This window comes from Penaeus chinensis, chromosome 4, assembly GCF_019202785.1.
Source record: "Penaeus chinensis breed Huanghai No. 1 chromosome 4, ASM1920278v2, whole genome shotgun sequence".
NCBI classification, from domain to species: Eukaryota; Metazoa; Arthropoda; class Malacostraca; order Decapoda; family Penaeidae; genus Penaeus; species Penaeus chinensis.
The window spans coordinates 11,850,317-11,872,197 of record NC_061822.1 but is presented as its reverse complement, the minus strand read 5'-3'; the positions used below and the strand labels follow the sequence as shown (position 1 = coordinate 11,872,197).

The 21,881-nt window shown below is 38.5% G+C and overlaps 1 protein-coding gene across 1 annotated transcript; it reads left to right on the top strand.

The window, feature by feature from the left end:
• Positions 1-10,346: 10,346 nt before the first annotated feature.
• Positions 10,347-10,784, top strand: LOC125025196. Its single transcript, XM_047613172.1, has one exon. The coding sequence runs from the start codon at positions 10,347-10,349 to the stop codon at positions 10,782-10,784; it is 438 nt and encodes a 145-aa protein (XP_047469128.1).
• The last annotated feature ends 11,097 nt before the right edge of the window (positions 10,785-21,881 follow it).

Genomic DNA, 21,881 nt, shown 5'->3' with positions numbered 1-21,881 from the left:
GCATATGTAGAGGATATATGAAATGCTTTTCACTCTCTATACTCTATATACATACACACACATTCGCATTCGCACAAACACTCGCACTCACTCAAACACACACACGCCTATTATATTTAAATATATATATATATATATATATATATTGAGAGAGAGAGGGAGAGATCTATTTGTATCTATCTATACACAAGTATGTACACACAAATACAATCATGTTAATGTATATAATAAATACATGGTATAATTATAACGGTTTACACTCTCTATACTCCATACACATGTATGTATGTGTGTGTGTGTGGGGGGGGGGGGGTGTATTTACATTTATTTATTCATATATATATATAAATATATATAAATATATATATATACACACACACTGTATATTGAACGCTTTGCACCCTCTATACTCAACACACATATGTGCGTGTGTATATGTGTGTGTGTGTGTGTGTGTGTGTGTGTGCGTGTGTGCGTGTGTGCGTGTGTGCGTGTGTGCGTGTGTGCGTGTGCGTGTGCGTGTGCGTGTGTGTGTGTGTGTGTGTTCATATATTCAGAGAGAGAGAGAGAGAAGGAAATGCTATGTTATGTAAAAGAAAAATGAATAGACCGAGCAAGAGTCCCACATGAAAGACAAGGAAATGAGCGGAAGAGGTGGGGGGGGGGGGGGAGAGGAGGAAGCGGCGAAGGATAGGAGCAGAGGGAGGTAGAGGCGGAAAGGCAAGGAAGCGAAGGAGGGAAAGGAAGAGGAGAATAAGAAAGAGAAGAAAAGAAGAAGAGGGAGATGAAGAAGGAACAAGAGGAGAAAAAGGAATAAGAAGAGAGGTGGGGTGTAGGAGGAAGACAGGGCAAACGGAACGTGCAACGGTAAGACACTGTCACCTCCAGTAACTGTTTGTGTGCAAATCCCACAGGCAGGGAATGAAAGCGTAGCTGACTTTGAGAGATACCAAACACCGCCTCACTCAGTCAAACAGAGAAGAAAGTGTACCTACACATAACACATGTTACATAATACGAAGATCTATATATGTATATAAAAAAAAAATAGAGAGAGGGAGAATGGAACTCAGCTTTAATACGGAACAAATACGGCACACAAGTAAAAGGAGGGAAGCAAAAACAAGACGCTCGTTAGTAGAGGAAGAGGTGACACGGGGAATCAAGTGAGACTCAAGCAGAGAATAAATTTTAGTCTAGTGTCGTGACTCTCAAGCTTTTTCTCAGTAAGTTCCTCTCATTTACCAAACCATGGATCGGTGCCTTCATTACTGAGACATCGAGTACAGAATTGTCATGTATTAAGACAAAATCTATTAGGAAAGGATATACAGAATTCTGTTAATGGCAATTTCAGTCGTATGAAGTATTTGATTGTCGAAATGATATAAAAGTGATCCTACGTAACAAGTAGGAAGCGGTAGATGTAATTTCACTATTATCAAACCATTTTGCATTTTCCTTAATTAATAAATATGTAATATTTTTAAGGAAAACCGTTTATTTTTATGACCCAAGACATACCCCTGTCAATAAAAGGAGAATAAATAGGGGTCTTTAGGTAATTAAGGATACCCATTGCAAAGCAGCATTAATACATATATATATATATATATATAATTAGGGATAATGTTTCTCTTGTTTGGTCATTCAGTGTCTGTGTGTGTGTGTACGTGTGTGTGTGTGTGTATATATGTCTGTGTGTGTGTGTGTGTGTGTGTGTGTGTGTGTGTGTGTGTGTGTGTGTGTGTGTGTGTGTGTGTGTGTGTTCCGCGTAACTGACTTTATTCTTAAAGAAAATATAGGACGTCTATCCATATAATATAAACATAATCACTCAGTTGATTATATACTATCTACAATTCTGAGACACGTACAATTTACACTGTCAATTAAAATAACAACAATGGTTAATGGTAAAAAAAAAAATCATAGATATCAATGGTCATATAGCAATATGGTAAAGTATTGCTGCGAAAAGGGTAAAAATGAGTTAACGAAGAAGAGGATGAAGAGAAGGAAAAGGAAAGGGGAGAAGAAAAGACCATGCAATATTTGTTGAGGTGAGGACTGAGGGCCAAGGTAGGAGTGATTCCCTACATTGGGCCTCAGCCCCCCCCCCCCCCACACACACACCATAGCGAGCAAGGGTTTAGGGGGGTTAAATTACGACAAAAAATAATTATATCTAAGTTCTCATACTTGCCACAAATTCATATCACGGCACACCAAAAGTCAATACCAAAGGGTCTTATAAAATGATCGTAATGCCAGATTTTAGCATTTTCGTCATCCTTCGAATGGGTTCCTACCTTTATGAATTTTGTCATGTTTACGTTTACGTTCAATTATTGCAATTAAAGGAAGATAATCAATATTTTCAATGATACATAATTAGTTCAGCCATATTTTATATCATAAATAAAACAACACAGATTCTTTATTCCACGGGGGATTTCCTATAAAGCATTCTGTTGCAACATAATTGACTTTATACCTATGAAGAATAATTTTGTTTGTTTATGGAATAATTCCATTATTTGAAAAAAAATGCCTGCATTAATTTCTCACAAAGTGGAAAGACAAACACAAATTCAGTGTAAAATTGGACGTGAACATTGATTATTTACTCAGATAATTCCTCAGTAGATAATTAACATACCACTTTTTAATAGGAAAATATCCCTATCACACGTGCCAACATTGAAAGGCAGCACAACATTATGTTATTTCCCTCTCCTGTATCAATTCAAGTATTATTCGAGCATTAAAGTATTAGTTTTAGGTAGCGTGTGCATGTTTAAGTGTGTGTGTGTGTGTGTGTGTGCGGGTGTGCGTGTGCGTGTGCGTGCGTGTGCGCGTGCGAGTGCGTGTGCGTGTGTGCGTGTGCGTGTGTGTACATAATTACACACATACGTACATATATATACATATATACATTGTATATATACATACATATATACACACATTATACATGTGTGTATATATACATATATATACATTATATATATACATACATACATATATATACATTACATATATACATACATACATATATATACATTACATATATACATACATACATATATATACATTACATATATACATACATACATATACATAAATACAGATACATACAAACACATACATACATTATATATATGTATATATATAAATATATATGTATATATACATATGTACACATATATATTGTTTAACAGCCTTGGTATATGTATAGGCTTGTATATCTCGCGCAGGACGGCGCTGCTGCGGCGGTGCTGAGGGAAGCTGGATCCCGGATTATGCCTCCGTCACTTGGATTATGAGCTGGGCGTGTTATCACCTTTACCATGCGGGCGTGCACATTTAGATTTAGACGTATGTAAGTATAGGCAAGAGCATTTATACATACAAGTACATTCACGTGTGTGTGTGTGTGTGTGTGTGTGTGTGTGTGTGTGTGTGTGTGTGTGTGTGTGTTGGTGTTTGTATGTGCGTGAATGTTAGAAAAGACACTAACTCCATATGCTAATCCCATATTCAGTAAATTTCGGATGCTTTGAAAAAATAAATAAATAAATAAAACGTTTTTAGAAGAACAAAAAATACCGGCAATGCGTTTTCTTCCCTAGGCATCACGTACCGCTCCAGAATATATTCATATCCCCAAATACAATCACCAGCTCTCTCTGCCTTGTATCTGATTCCCTGTATAAAATCCCTTATCAATTTATAACACAGAAACTAGTCTCACTTAGTTCTGAATCAGATATGAAGTAATATAAACACAATATATTGCGAATGAAAAGAACAAAATTACGAAGACAGACGAGAGAAGGGGACAAGAGAATAATATTCCGGATATTGGGAAGCAGCAGAGTCGTGCAGGAGACGGCTCCGGATATGCAAACAAGAGTAAATCTTATCATACCCTTCACACCCCCTTCTCCTCCTCCTCCTCCTCCTCCTCCTCCTCCCCAACAGTCAACCCCCATCCCCTTCCCTCAACCCCATCCTCTTCTTTTCTCGTCTGTTCCTTTCCTCAACTTCTCCTCGTGAAAAAATAACTCCCCTTCTATCTCTGATTTCTTCTCATGAGTTATGGAGTTATTATCATCATTGCTGTTATTACCAATTGTTATATTCTCATTTCTTGTGTCTTTTATTAATCTATTATAGTTTTTAATTTACCTAATCCTTCATTGCAATTCATGCATGTTATATAGTTATGAGAATTTCTAATTTATTTTCCAATCTATACATATTCTCGTAAAACCGGATATGTTTTGACCTCTTATCTTGGAGCATATCTTCCTTAAGATATTTCATCTTACTCTGAACTTTAAGATGATCCTCTTGATTTCAGTTTTAAATGTTCTAATACCTTTGTGCCATCGCTCACGCTACAAGCTTTTTCAATTTCATTCATAAAATTTTCATATAAAGGAGAGAGTAACATCAGGCAGGCGCTCCCAGTTGCACGGTACACTCAGCCATGCTCGATTTCAGACATGAAACTGAAATGTAAAGCAGAAGGGGTTGAGATGTATGTAAATACGTACAGACATACAAACACATAAGTACAGTGTAAAAATACTCTGTATATACATTCACACATGTAGATATACATAAGCTAAATAAATCAATATTATATGCAAGTGACATGACCACGTAGTCAGGCAAATTTCAACATTGATAAACAGCGCTTATATCAATGAACATTCAAACAGCAAACTAGCAACGATCTGCACGCCCTGGAGAGTCACGTTCCATATCTTCAATGAAAACACTTCATTACCCAGCCTTTAATGGAGATTCCGAGCTTTCAGCTGTGCTACTAGTCCGACCTCCCTGGGAGTTATGGATAAGAATAAATAGATATAAAAATGCACATAGATAGATAGATAAAAAAAAAACATATGTGTATATATAAATACATACATATATGTATATATATAAATACATACATATATATGAATATATGTGTATGTATATATAAATATATTCATATACATATATAAATATATTCATATTATATACCCACATAACTTATATACATACATATATACATTTATATACATACATGTATATTATATATATAAATATATCATATATGTATTACATACTTCATATATATTATATATGTATTATATATTTATATATATTATATATGTATTATATATTTATATATATTACATATATTTTATACATATACATATATATATTATATTCATCTACATATTATATATACACATATGTTATGTATACATATATATATAAACACACGCATGTCTATATTAAATATATGCTACATATCTACACACACACACACACACACACACACACACACACATATATATATATATATATATATTTGTCAAACCAATTCTGAGCAATTTTCTATCAGTTAACTCAAACTAATCGTCGGCAAAATGGTTCAGCTAGAGAATAGTTATTTTTTACCGATGCACGCGATTCACCTCCCGTTATAAATAGCCTAACAGTCGCTAAAGGGGATGGAACGTCAACAGAGGCTAGGATAACTTCAAACGTATCGGCAAATCTGGATGCTGCAGCCTAATGAGGCATTAGCAATACATGTGGCAGTGCATTTTGAAGGATTTCTTAAGGAAAGCGATAATGTGTAGGATGCAGGCTATGCTGTATTCTTACATACATATCTGTGTGTATGTGTGTGTGTGTGAACATATATATACATGTGTGTATATATACATGTGCATACACACATATATAAATGTATATACACATTTATATTTTTATATATACACATATGTCTATATGTATAGTTAAATGTATTTATATATATACATATAATTTTATATATACACATACATATATGCATATATATATATATATATATATATATATATATATACACTTACTATATATATGTATATACATGTGCGTATATATATATATGCATATATATAATATATATGCATATATATATAATATATATCCATATAATTATATACATATATACAGATATACATACATATACACACACATATACATATGTATCGCTAAAAAACTAAAGTAGATGAAACCAAACCGATCACTAGAAGTCGATACATACATGCACACACATATATATGATTTATAAATATGTATACATATATATTTACATATTATATACATCATATATATACATATACATACATATACATATGTTTATGCATATATGTACATACATTACATATATGTACATATGTATACACATATATACATATACATATATAAATATAATTAATATATACTATTGAAAATATAATTACTCATAATTACACTTTACACTAAGGAACACTCAAAAGTAGAAATATCAAGATTAAGAATTTGGAGGCCAACCGTGTCTCTGTGGATCCAGAGACACCAAGCAACTGGATCCACCAGAGGCAGGGCCAGAAGTGTGCGTCCTAAATGCATGACGGAGGAAGTAAATGTCATTTAAAACCATAAATCAGTGTGCTATATGAAAGAAATATGGGGAACTTGTACTTTATTGCATATCATAAGCTAATGAAAGCCATTTGATATTCAGTTGTAACACCCTTCACAGCTGACTGGGTTCGAGAAGGATACGTTGTCGGTAGTTAGTTGCCACATCCCTTTACCATAAGCCATTTTCTTCTCAGCAACCGCTAGGCTGTTTGAGTGGATGCATAACAGTAGGGTCAGGGATGTCGGGCCCGGCAGATTTACAGGGTATACCTACGTAGAAATCCTGGACGAGATGTTTCTACCATCGTTGAGTGCAATGGTGCTTTTTCCTCGTCCAGGATAACAGACCCATCCACATGAGCAGTGTCGTGAAGGCGTGATTTCAGCAATACCCTGAGATTACGCTTTGCCACATCTTTGGTTGATGTGGCAAATCACTGTGTGTGTGTTTACATATATATACATATATTTAAATATATACATACATATATATAAAGATATATACATATATACATACAAATGCATGTATAAACATATATGTAAATAGAAATGTGTATATATTATATACACATATCTATGCATACACACAAACACACACACACACACACACATATGAGTCTAGCAGCCGTGGTGAACGAACGTGTTTTTGCCTCCTCTCTGCCGCCGCCTTACAGCCCAACAAACGATAGCATCCTGTGATTCCAGAGTTAGAGGGAAATCTGGCTACTCTCCCTGTGTCACAAGGGACGAGCCAGAAGGCTTCCCCCAGCGCTTCCTTGAGCAGCAAGCCCGAGCTCTTATCTTCAGATAAACACAGGGTTTCGTGCCTCCTTCTCAGGATAGTGGGACCTCCGTACTAGGATACGAGCCCCTTGACTGTGCGGGTCAAGGATGCCCCGTCACCAATGACATTGGGCACTCGTACAGCAGCCAGGGTCAAGGCTGCCCAGGGTAAAGGGCGATTTAGCAATCCGGACATTCACAGCAGTCCGATCAGAAATAACGAAATTAATTAATATGGTGATAACAGTGAAGACAACAGTGCAAGAAATCAGATAAATGGAAACTGTATACAGTGCAGACAAAAAAGCCGTCTATCAGATTGGCAACATAACCACAGAAGTGAACACGATCCTATGCTTTATTGCCATGGGAAAAGCATGGCCACGGTTGGTTTTATGTGATCAAATCAGGAAACTGTACAGCCCGGATGAGATTGACGAGGCCTACAATATCATTATATATATATATATATATATATATATATATATATATATATATATATATACACACATACATATATATATATATATATATGCATATGCACATACATATATAACAGATATACATCTGTTATGAAGGTACATGTATATATATATATATATATATATATATGTGTGTGTGTGTGTGTGTGTGTGTGTGTATGATATTTATAATATATATATATAATATATATACATAATATAAATATATAATATATATAACATATATAATATATATAACATATATAATATATATAATATATAATATAGATAATAAATATATAACATAGATAATATATATATAATATATATGTATAATATATATAATATATATGTATAATATATATAATATATATATAATATATATAATATATATAATATATATAATATATAATATATATAATATATATATTATATAATATATATAATATATATAATATATATATATATATCAGACTCTAGAACAAGAAACATTACTATAGACAAAAAGGATGACAAACTTCATGGTGCACACCATGATCAATGAGTGCTTAAAAAAGAACAATATAGTCTTTGCTACAACGACAGACACTCCCGCCACTGACTGGTCTCTACCACCAAAGAAAACAGGTATATCTACACCTTTTGTGAGATCTTTCAAAAACAAAAACACCAAGACACACAAACACATCATGAACCCTCCTTCAGCAATCAAAATCCCATTGAAAATGAAATTCATTTGCTGATCTAAATGTTTTCCGAACAACAATCTACAATAAACAATTTATTTAACCAAGGTGCAATGCCTCCTCAGCCGCAGGAATGCGGAAAGGGACCATCCGTCTCAACAGTCTCCACCCCATCACATCCGATCTCCCAACCCTTACCCACGATCAATCTATTTACTAATCTTTCCCTTTCGCATCACCTCCCCTGTCAGGATGTCCTCTACCTCCACGCTATAAATCAAACACACATAACCACACTCCCCTTACACCTTCCACGGCATTACCTACGACCAATGTCACTACCAGAATAGAGCACATCAATCTACAGTTTTTCCTCAGTCACTTCGAAGATATTGAATTGATAATTAAGGAGGGACATTGATAATGTGTGCATTAGTGAAACTTAGCCTCACCAAGAAATTCACGCAGTTTCATCAGCATTCCAAACTGTCATGTTTACAAATCCATATTAAATGTTATAATACAAATAGACCCTATGTTATACTTCACACAGATGCTGTCTCATGACAAATTGCTGACCAACAGCTTTTTAGGATGATCTTAAATGTAGCAAACAAAAACACGTCCTCCCGCCCCTTAGATAAATGGCAACAATAAGAAAGCCATACATGATAGAAATAATACTCACAAAGCTCTCAAGATAAAGTCCAATGAATGCAGAAACGGTTCCGCCAAAACATGGTAACTAGTTGATACATTAGTGCCTAAAAAGATCACGAGACCAACCAACACAGACTGGTCGTGATGGATTTGAACATCAAGGTATCCCGAGTGCATAGCACACCGAAACTTGGACCTAAGAAGATCAAATGGCATAGATTGAAGGAGCAGGTGAAGAAAGAAGAGTCCAAAGAGAGAGTACTTGGGCAAATTAGCCAAGAAATTGAAGATCTAAACTCCTGGTGAAATGAAACAGCGGAATTTGTGATACGTGCAGGAAAAGAGATTTTAGGAGAAACTAGTGAAAAGATCTGGAAAGATAAAGAAACTTAGTGGTCCATGGATGAAATACAATGGGCAATAACGGAGAAGAAAGAGGCTAAGAAGAAATGGGAAATCCCCTAGCCGAGAGAGATACAGAAGAATATAAGCCCAAGAATAAAGAGGCAAAGAGAGCAGTGGCAATAGCTAAGAGCAGGGCTTATGATCAGTTGTATGAAGATCTAGACAGCAAGAAAGGACAGGGAAAGGTTTTCCAACTGGGGAAAACAAGGAATAAAAGCACAAAAGATATAGTACACATAAAGAAAATGTAAGATGAGAATGGAAATATAATTAGAACAGAATAAGAAAACATCAAGAGACAGGCAAAAGTATTTCTCTAAATTACTGAACGAGGAAAATGAACGGCTGATCAGAGGTGATAGAGACGCTAACCAGGGTGCAGTCTCGGAAATATTAAGGATAGAGGTGCAACAGGCGCTGAAGAAGAAAAACGGGAAAGCCAGACGGTATCCCCATAGAAGCCTGGAAAGCGATGGGAAAGGAAGGCATTGGCGTGTTATGGATGCTGATGGGGAGGGTGATGGATAAGAATATCCTGACAGTATGGAAAGAAAGCATATTAATACCGATTTTCAAAGAGAAAGATGTTCAAAATTGTGAAAATTATAAAGGCATAAAACTAATGTCACATACTTTGAAACTATTAGAAAGAATAATGGATGGCCGAATAAGACAGGAAGCGTTTATTGGAAAACAACAATTGGGCTTCATGAAAGGAGTAGGAACGGTGGACGGGATATTTTGCCTTAAACAAACAATAGAAAAGTATCGAGTAAAGTAAAAAGTGTTACACATGTTGTTTATAGATCTAGAGAAAGTTTATGATAGAGTGCCGAGACAGGAAGTGTGGAGATGTATGCGCAAGCGAGGAGTGACGGAGTAATATGTGAGAATGATTCAAGAGACTTATAAGAATGTTACCACCAAGGCCCGATACACAGTAAGAATGACAGATGGGTTTGAGGTTAAGGTTGGCTTGCACCAAGGCTCAGCCCTCAGCCCAAGACTGTTCAATATGGTTATGGATGTGATGACAGAGGAAGTGCGTGAAGAGCCACCATGGTGCATACTGTATGCTGATATCATCGTGTTGGTGGCGGAGATGAAGCATGAGCTACAGAGGAAGATGGAAGGATGGAGAACTACATTGGAGAGTAAAGGGCTGAAGATAAACAGGAAAAATACTGAGTATTTCACAACGGACACAGAAGGAGATCAACAGTCAATGATACAAATAGATGGATTGAACCTGAAGAGAGTGGACCACTTTAAGTATTTGGGAGCGATGTTTGAGGAAGATGGCAGCATGGGAAGAGAGATTAAACATTGAATTCAATGTGGTTGGAATAATTAGAGAAAGGTTTGGGGAGTGATCTGCGACAAGAGTGCCTGTAAAGTTGAAGGGAAAGGTGCATAAGTCGGTGGTCAGACCAGCTATGACCTATGGTTAAGAAACTGTACCGCTGAGAAAAGTTGAAGAAAGAAAATTGGATGTTGCTAAAATGAAAATGCTCAGATGGATGGTGGGGGTAACAAAGATGGACTGCATATGGAATAACTATATAAGAGGATCACTTAAAGTAACAGAAATATCAAAGAATGTTCAGGAATCAAGACTGCGATGGTATGGACACATGCTAAGAAGAAACGAAGATCATGTGGGAAGACAGGCAATGGAGATGGAAATAGAGGGAAACAGACCAAGATGAAAGCCTAAGACCAGATGGAAGGACGTTATTCAAAAAGATATGAGGGAGAAACATCTAGATGAGGTAGAGGCATTGGAAGTCTCATTAGAAATGGCGACCCCGAGTAGGGAAAAGCTAAGACAAAGAAGAATAGACATAAGACATTTAAGACAGATTGACCACATGTACAGAAAAATAATAGCACTTTAATTACATAATATGAAATACCTACAGAAACAAGAATTACAAAACTAAAACTTACTATCACTAACTACGGTCTAAATATATCCATATTCATATATATCTGTACATATAGATAGACAGATAGATAAAGATATATATACCATTATATGAAAATATGTATATATACATATGTGTGTATACTTATATGTATGTGTATATGTATTTGTGTATATGTATGTATATATATGTATGTATATATATGTATGTATAGATATGTATATAATATATAATGTAGTTATCCTTAATAAATCTGATAATATAAGCAATGCTCATTCCCTCCTAAATGACAACTCAACGTATCAAAAACTGCGCTCTAACCCTTACCCATCAGTCATGGAATCCTTCGTTAAAACCTCAGGCGTATTGCTGCTAAATGTCCCGACCCCAATTTTTTTTATCACTTTAGAGCGGTTAATCCCACTATTCAGTATTTTTATGGCCTTCCTAAAGCTCACAAACAGGGCGTCCCTCTAAGGCCTATTATTTCTTGTAACTCAGTTACCCGTCCTCTAGACTCTTGGCTAGTGAGCGTTTTATCTCATATTATAGGATCATTTTCTGATAGTCATATCCAACATTCAATGGATTTCATGGATAAGGTTAGAAACTTGCCGACGCACGGTAAGAAATTAGTGAGTTTTGATGTAGATTCCTTGTTCACTAATGTCCCGCTTGACGATGTACTAGATTTCCTTGAAAGAAAACTTTCTTCATCTCATGAGAAGATCCCTACCCTATTCCAGTCAATTGCTTTATCGAGCTCATCCGTCTGTGTGTCACGAATAATGTCTTTATTTTTGACAGCGAAATTTATAAACAAATCAACGGTATTGCGATGAGAAGTAGCTTCAGCCCTGTCCTTGCGAATTTATATATGGAGATGTTTGAATCTGAACTCCTTCCATCTATTCTCCCTCCCGACAAGATTTGGTTTTGTTACATAGATGACATTTTTTCTCTGTGGCAAGTGTGTACATATGTGTATCGTATCAGTGAATGAACTGTATATGGAACAATGATATGACAACACTGTCATTATTTTAGAAAGAAGCCAGTCGCACTATCACCATGGTACGAGATGGATGTATGTCAATTCAGACCCTCGTGTATCTAGTCTCTCCTGTCAATATATCACCAAAGGATTTACGCGAGTTTATCTATCCACTTCTGATATACGTTCTGTAGACATCCCACACCCACATGGCGCAGTGATTTTCTGTGAAAAAAACAGTAAAGAGATGAACCGGCAGTGTGACACAGCGATGCAACGGCCTCGTGTTTAGTGACTACCCTCAATTTGTGAAGTGTCTGAGTGACTTGTGTGGTGTTAGTGAAGTGCAGTGAACTCTTGTGGTGTATTGTGAGCAGGGAATACAGCTGCAATTTGATTCCGCCCGTATTTTGGCTCATTTTGGCCAGAGCTATACTCTATATCATCACGTATCCTGTCTGAAGCTGCACTGGTGTTCTCGCTGCACCACACAGCCAGAAAGACGAAGCTCCGCCCCTTCGTGACGTCGAGCTCCGCGGCGTCCGTCTGTGAGGCGCCACGAATAAACTCAGACACAAAAATGCCTAAGAAGACGAAAGCAGCGGCTACACAAGAGGAAGTCACGCCGTCTCCTTCATCGACATCGCCACCAGAAGCACAGCCAGCTAATATATCCATGGATATACTATCGCAAATGATGAGAATATGGCGGCAAGAGGCGGAAGAGAGGAAACAGGCGGAAACACAACCTCGACAAGAGGACGAGGAACGACGACAAGAGGAGGAGGCGAAGACAGGAGGAAGGCAGACATAGAAGCGAGGTCGGCAAGCAGAGAAGGAAGGCTGAGGAACAACGTTTCTTACAGCTATTTGCTGCCCTCACCACATCTCCTACTCCCCGCAGACTGTAGGACCACAGCCTGCAGTCGCCACTGACCTTCCGGCTTCGGCGCCTTCGTCATGTACTCCAGCACTGAAGACTTCAGTCCAGCCTCCCCCACCCCTCGCCCAAGACGATACTTTGCGGTCGGACAAAGAGTGGAGACAACGGTGGGATGACTATACCGTCATGATTGACCTGCATAGCCTGCCTCAGCATAAACAATTAATACACTTACGTGCGTGCTTATCTGCTTACATGAGAGGAACACTGAAACACAGTTTAGGTGTGTCTCCAGCTTCAGGTTTGCCTCTGACGTTCGAGACCAAAAGAATGAGGCTTTACAACTTCTCACATTTTCCCAATGCAGGCAGGCCCACAATGAGACATTTATCGATTTTTCTGTGTGCCTTAAGCAATCTGCAGATGGACTGTGTAACGACATAGCATAGCTTGTATCAAGACCCAAATCAAGCATGCCATTTTGATAGGTGTTTAAGATGAAGAAACCAAACAACGCCTGTTAGAGATGAAGTCCGATGCCACCCTTGATGACGTAATAACTGTGTGTAGGTCTCGTGAGGCTGCCGAGTCCACCACCCAAGAACTATGCCCATTGCAATCAGCTACATGTGCAGTGTCTGTTTATAAGCAGAAAAAGCAGCAAGCTGCTAGGGGTAGCGGTGAAGAACCCCACCGAAAAGCCACCAGTCTCCCTCCAAAGTCTTCACAACCACAGGCAAAAGAACTTGTGACCAATGTGGATACAGGTCACATATCAAGAAGAAATGCCCTGCTTCTACTAGCACCTGCTGTACCTGTGGCAAAGTAGGTCACTTTGCCAGCCGTTACCAGTCATCTAAAAAGAAAATGATGCCACCCCAACAAGGGAATGTTCTCTCGGTTTCCCAAGTTTCACATTGCATAGCCAAAGTCTGCACTGTTGAAACTGAATCCCGTGTAGGCCCTGCATCTCCAACAATTAAATTGTTAGTGCAGTCAGGAGACTCTTCAGCATATTTAGACAGCATACCCAACACAGGATCTGATACAACCATGATGGATGTTACCCTTCTCGAGTCTCTAAGATTAACCACAGACAATCTGGACACATCCATAGACTTCAGACTGCATAATCCTGATGGATCGCTTATGAACTGCAATGTCCTTGGATCATTATATGCTAGCATGACGTATGGTACAGTCACCATACAGGGTTGGATAAATGTGTTGAGTTCTTTACCACCTCTGCTGTCTTGGAGCCACACACAACAGCTACAAATTATCCCCAAGGACTACCCACAACAGATCCTAGGCAGACGGCATGGCAAACGCTTTCCCAGTAAAAACCTGCAAACAGTTTAGCCTGCGGAGGTAGCAAGAATTCCAGAGTTATGCTTGATCACTGTTCGGTGCCACCCCAGGACACATGCCACCAGCCACCCCCACCTTTACCATCACAACAGTTCCCTTTACATCCACCAAGATCTTTGTAAAGGAAAATGCCAAACCATTTGCTGTGTACACGCCCCGAGTCATTCCCCTTGCCTGGCGGGATGGCGTTAAGAGAGAGTTGGACTCCATGGTGCCTCAGGGTATCATTACTCCTGCAGGTGATGAACCGTCACAATGATGTCACCCCTTAGTGACTGTAGCTAAGCCTAATGTAGGTGTCAGGATAACTGCTGACCTCACCAAACTCAACAGTCAAGTGCTCCGCCCTGCCCATCCCTCACCGACACCTCACGATCCTGTACGTCGTATCAACCCAAAGGCACGGTACTTTTCCACCTTGGATGCCTTATATGGCTATTGGCAGATACCTTTAGAGGAGCGAGATCAACATTTAACAACATTCATCACCCCTTATGGTCGCTTCTGCTTTTGTCGTGGACCCATGGGCTTCGTAGCCACAGGTGATGAGTACTGCCGTCGAGGTGACATAGCACTTGACAGAGTGCAGCAGTGTGTAAAGGTGGTAGACGACGTCCTTCTATGGGATGAGGACTATGCATCCCACCTAAAGCAAGTACAGGAAGTTCTCATGAGATGCCGTGCACATCACATTACCATGAACGCTGACAAGTTTGTGTTTGCAGCCCCAGAGGTGTCATTCTGTGGATATACCCTGTCAGGGAATGGAATTGCAGCTGAGAAAGAGAAATTCCGTGCCATTGCTGAATTCGCAAAACCAGCTAACCTGACAGACCTCCGATCATTTATGGGCTTGGTGAACCAACTGGCTGAGGTCACCCCTGCAATTGCCAGGTCTGCTGATGTTTTACGCCCCCTCATGAGTCCCAAGTGTGCCTTCTTATGGAATCCTGATCATGATGCATCATTCAGCCGTGTGAAGAAAGCTCTATCACAACCACCTGTTCTCGCCCATTTCGACCCAGTACTCAAAACCATAATTCAGACAGATGCTTCCTGCCTGTATGGTATAGGCTATGCACTGTTGCAAGAACATAAGCCTAGAGAATGGCAATTAATGCAATGTGGTTCCCGATTTCTTGCAGATGTGGAGACGAGATATGCCACAATTGAGTTGGAATTAGTGGCTGCAGTATGGGATATGATGAAGTGCAAATATTACCTGCTTGGTTTGCCCCACTTCACTCTGATGGCAGACCATAGACCTCTGGTTCCCATACTTAACTTCTACACATTAGATGCTATCGATAACCCCCGACTACAACGCCTGGAAGAGAATATAGTAAGTTATGTCTTTACAGCTATGTGGCATAAAGGAAAGGAACTATCAATCCCAGATGCCCTTTCCCGTGCTCCAGTGGATTCCCTGTCCCCTAAAGATATCACTCTTAGTAATGATACACGTCACTATGTCAGATGTGTAGTCACTCAGCGTATGGCCACTCTGAGTGCAGTATCAGGGACAATACAGACAAGTGACTTGGTGCTTCCCATATTGGAAGGAACATGATAATTTGTACCACGATGAGGACCTCATCCTTTTGGGACCCACATTGTAGTTCCTTCTACCCTTCGCCGAGAAGTGTTGGCTCGCCTACATGACAGTCACCGAGGTGTAGAGGCCACAAAGCGTCGTGCCTGACAGACTGTATGGTGGCCTGGTATCAATTTAGATATCACAAATGCATTTAGATCATGTGAGCCTTGCCAAGTACTTCTGCCAAGTCAGCAATAGGATCCCATGATGACAGAAGAAGCACCCACCAAACCCTTTGAGTCTGTGTCAGCAGACTTTTTCAGTGCAGCGGGGAAGTCTTTCCTTGTGTATGTTGACCGACTCTCAGGATGGCCTGTGATAGCATTCTGCCGCCACTATTAGTTTCCTCAGAAGATTCTTCCGTGACCTAGGAGTACCTCTTCAGCCATGCACTGATGGTGGACCTCAGTTTTCGAGCCAAGATTTTAACGACTTTCTGTGTCAATGGGGCGTTCGCCATGATACATCCTCTCCCCATTATCCACAGAGTAATGGTCATGCAGAAGCTGCAGTGAAGGCAGTGAAACACCTAATTACGAAGGTCGCCCCTTGTGGTATCCTGAATGAAGCTTTTAAACGTGGATTGTTGGAACTCCATAATACATCAAGTCAGAATGGCCGTTCCCCTACACAAGTTTTGTTTGGCCACCCTCTACGTTCCTGTGTTCCAGCCCACAGTTCATCTTTTGCTCCAGAATGGCAAACAAAGACAGAAGAATGTGATCGCTGTGCAGCTATAAGGACGCAAGCTGCTAAGGCATTGTACAACTCCAGACCATTATAGCCACTGCAGATTGGATCGCAAGTCCGAATACAAGATCCTGTCTCTAGCTGTAGTTATGGGACTTGGTCGGAGCTGCGACTACCTTCTCCGGACGCCTTCAGGACGAGTGCTTTGGAGAAATCGTCGGTTCCTTCGCGTAGTGCCCATTCCACCCCGTGCACCTGTGGAAGACAAGTATGAGGACGTCCCTGACCGCCCGGCCCGAGATTCTCCTTGCCCCCGTAGACGTCGTCAACCCAGAAGTTATGGCGCCAGACGACGTTCTCGGCGTATTGCTGCCTGTTCATAGGCTTCTGAATGTGAGGAGGGGGGGAGATGTGTATGTGTGTATCGTATCAGTGAACGAACTGTGTATGGAACAATGATATGGCAAAACTGTTATTATTTTAGACAGAAGCCAGTCGCACTGTCACCACGGTACAAGATGGATGTACGTCAGTCAGACCCTCGTGTATCTAGTCTCTCCTGTCAATATATCACCAAAGGATTTACGCGAATTTATATATCCACTTCTGATAAACATTCTGTGGACATCCGTCACCCACATCATGTGGACCGTTCAGACTTCGATGAGTTTTTCGAAAAACTCAACAACCTCGCGCGTACTATTAATTTTAAAGTAGAATGGAATTGACATTGTTTTTACGAATCCGAACACGTTGCGTAATACTTTGGTTAAGCACAATGCGACTAGCGGCGCTCTTGGGACTTCTCTAGGCATTTATACTATACCCCGTAAGGATTGCCCCAAGTTTTACATAGGTGAGACCGGTAGAGCTTTAGAGAAAAGAATCAATGAACATAAACGTGATGTTAGAATCAATGAACATAAACGTGATATGCCAGAGATTCAAATGCGTGTTTCGTTCATTTGAAGGTCACCACCATAACTGGAAAAACGCAAAATTAATTCATATATAAGCTAATTTGTACGAAAGGAAAATGTTAGAATCTCTATTAATTAGAAAAATGTCTAACTTTAACTTGAGTGCTGGTCAATGGGGCTTGGATGACCTTACCTCCTCGTTAGTTAGCAAAGCCTTCCCTAGACTCTTCGACCTTGTATCCATTTTGGTATATCATTCGTCTGAAGAGAAACTCGTGAAGAGTTCGAAACGTTACGATTCAATTTCATTTCATACTGAGACTGTTTTCTTTTCATCTTTGTGTACACGTTACTGTGTTTGTGTCATATATATATATATATATGTATTTATGTTTAAACATGTATATACATACATAAAATTACACATGCAAACTTACATACACACATATATATTCATATACTCATATATAGTCGCATGTGATTTCTTTGAGAGCCACCAAAGTTATCGCTGAATTTAGAGCAGTTATTAAACTTTGGACCTCATTTATATTTTAAATCCCTCTGTGATCGCCGAAATTACTGTTCTCAAAGTAGAACCCTAAATGTTTCCACAACATCATTATTAACCCCTTGCCGACGGATACGACGGGTAGACACGTGCTTTGCCCACTGTTAGTACTTGTTTGATTGTTTATACACATAGATGGCTATACTTGTACTAAGTCACCAATGAGCCAGTTAGGAGTACTGCCCGTCTCGCCCGTTCACCCTTTTCTTTGATTTACGAAATATTTTACATTATCTTATTTTGCTGTTACTAATATTAAAAAACATTATAATAATTATAATGTTTATAATAAAAATAACACCATCGATATCCATAGCACTAGTAAAAAACACGTTTTTCCCGCCAATTCAAATCACGTATGGTCACAAGGTCTACTGATTGACTCCTTTGTGGCTAAGCACTAGCAGAGCCATCTATGAGCAGACATTTCACAAAAAAATATAGAAAATGGGCACAGCATTTTCCCCATTTTTTGTTCATTTTCCCCGACGGCATTGGGTTAAGCATATGTTTCTTAGAGGGACTGAATCTACTGTGATCTAACACACCACTTCATCTCACTTTGTAGACACGCCTCGGGAACGGAAGTTTAATTTACTCCTTTTCCTTTTACAAATACTTTATAAAGAAAAAAAAATTAATCATTTTATCTTTCTACATAAACAAATCCTTCTTTTTGTATTTTTTCCCAAAAATACGCAACGTGTTAGTCATTGTAGAATTTAATCCACTTTTTCCTTGTTAAAGAATGCCTACCTTCAAGATTTTACTTTAATATTCCCTAGACCTTTAATTTCCCATAGTGTACATTCCCTTTAAGTATATACCTGGCCCAGACCCTAGTACATGCGTCTTTAAAGGGAACCTCTACCTTCCCATGTCTATGTACATGTGTTTTTACTAATCTTGTTCTTCCTATTTATTTTTCTTATTTTTCTGCTTTCTTGTTAGTTTGTTCAGTTTGCAAGTGCATCACTATTAATTATTGATTACTTGTTTGTGTGATAAGTTATGAGGCATTAAAGTCTTATGGATGTAACAATATATACTGCTGTTCCTGCCAACATATATATATATATGTATATATAAATATATTTATGTATACATATTTATATATATACATATATAATATACACACATATACATGATATATATATTTATTCATAATGTATATATATTACACATATACACATATATATATTTATTACATATATACACACATAAATATATATACATATTATATATACATATATACATATATACATATATACATAAATACACACACACACACACACACACACACACACACATACTGTAAAAGGCTGTAGACATCTCAATACAATGGATTGGTTGGACAGTAACAGTAGTAAGAGTACGGCATGCCTCTTTATTGATGGAAGAGTACGCACGAATAAATGAAGACGATACGATGAACTGGGAGTGCATGCGCGGCGTCGTGTGTGTGTGTGTGTGTGTGTGTGTGTGTGTGTGTGTGTGTGTGTGTGTGTGTATGTGTGTGTGTGTGTGTGTGTGAACTGCCCCGGGATAGTCACGTCCACAGGTGAGTGGAATCGTCTTCCTCGTTAATAAATCACCCAACACCCAACCCTTGATTGGATACAAAAAGCTTTCGAATGAATTTTCCCCTTCATGTTACTCAGACTCTCATAAAGTATTTTGTAAAATCTGTAAATACTTTTCGAGAAAAAAAAGAATAATAATAATAACATGGAAGCACAGTATCTATCAGGGCGCTCTCCACAACCCTAAATCTTCGTAAGGGTTTCGCTCACGTGTTCCTAATTCCATTCATACCCCATTCCATTCGGTGTGAACTGGCTTTCATTTTCGCGTCACCTTCCTTCCCTTCCGCCCGTCTCTTGCATCGTTTTTTTTTTTTTTTTTTTTTTTTTACTTTTCTTTTCTTTGCGATCATCATATTGTGTTTTCTCATTTTGATCCGTACCCATGACTGACATATCTGGTTTGGAAATACTTTTTTCATACATTGTCGCTTGATAAATTTATCATAGAATCACTCAATCCCTCACTCTCTCTCATACATACACACGCACACGCACACAAACGTATATGGAAGAAAGCTCTCGAGTTATTGCCCTCTTAAAATACTAAACTACCTTTAATGAAACGGTTATATTTTACCTCAGATATATCCTACATCGTTAGATAAGTAATGGTAGCTATTTCAGAGCCTCAAGTTCTGAGATTCATGTAAGATTGCATAGAAGACATGTACGTTGTCACTTAAATATACACCTTACTCTCATCCCCTAATACGTTTGCGATTAAGTCTGGGAACTGAATTATATTTTTCTTACATGACAATACCACTGTAAACTAACAGTAAAGTCGAGTAGAATTCTTCCCGTTCCTCTTTCCCTTAACAAAGTATACACTTGGCAGGTCACAGAAATGGGAAAAGTTGTTGCAAGAGCTGACGGGCGAACTCCAGACACAAGAATTGTTGCAAGGTCAAAGTGAAGCTTTAGTAGGGACCAGGAGCCGGATTCATTATACGAGATCCAACATTGGAAAAGGAGCAGCCTGTGCGAGATATTTCACAGAAATCTTGTATTGAGATAACGTATTGCTATTTAATACAAAAATAGATATAAGTAAACTATAAAAGATGTTAGTAAAACAAATATAATTTGACAATTCGATATTTTCTGATGAATAATGTTTCGATGATTTAATAAATATCCACAGTCATGATGCAAATTAGTAAACAGTATAGCTAAATGGCAAAGGCCTGGCACACAAGAGAAATATTCTGTTAATTCTAGGCACAGTGGCAAGACTTTTAATTAGCCTCAAATGCACGTGTTCATGGGGCTCAACGTTGATACCGAGGTGTAAATCCTTGAGTTGAAGTTGTTAAAAATTCAAATGAGCATAATTTTCTTACAGGATTCCTAGGAGTAATTACTTCAGTTTAAAGTTAGTTTTTTTCTGTGATTATCCCTACCTCTTGACACTAGCAACATCTCGGATTTCGAAACAAGCGCTGTTTAGCCAACCGCTTCAACTGTTGGCAATGTAGTGCGCACGATAACATCATTTCTAACTAATAGCCTGATAGAATTATTCACTTCACACTTAATCATGTCCTTGCCCCTCGTTCCTTTGTTTATTTATATTTTATTTATATATATATATATACATTTTTTACCCATCAGATTTTTATAAATGATAATACTTCCTTGTCCTTCCCACGTCAGACTTCCCAGCTCTTATTGCTTCCTTCCTTTCCACTGCGGCAGCCGTCGCTGACCGAGCAGTGGGGTCTTCCTCTTTAATTCAGGCCTACCATCGATTCCCTTGCAGGCGCAGTCAGGCAGGCAAGCATTTAGACTGTCAAACGGGCAAAGGACTCTGTAATTAGCTAACAGACTTCCTTGCTCTTAGCGTTCGTGAAGTGGCTTATGTCATAATCTTATTCATCGTGAAGTATT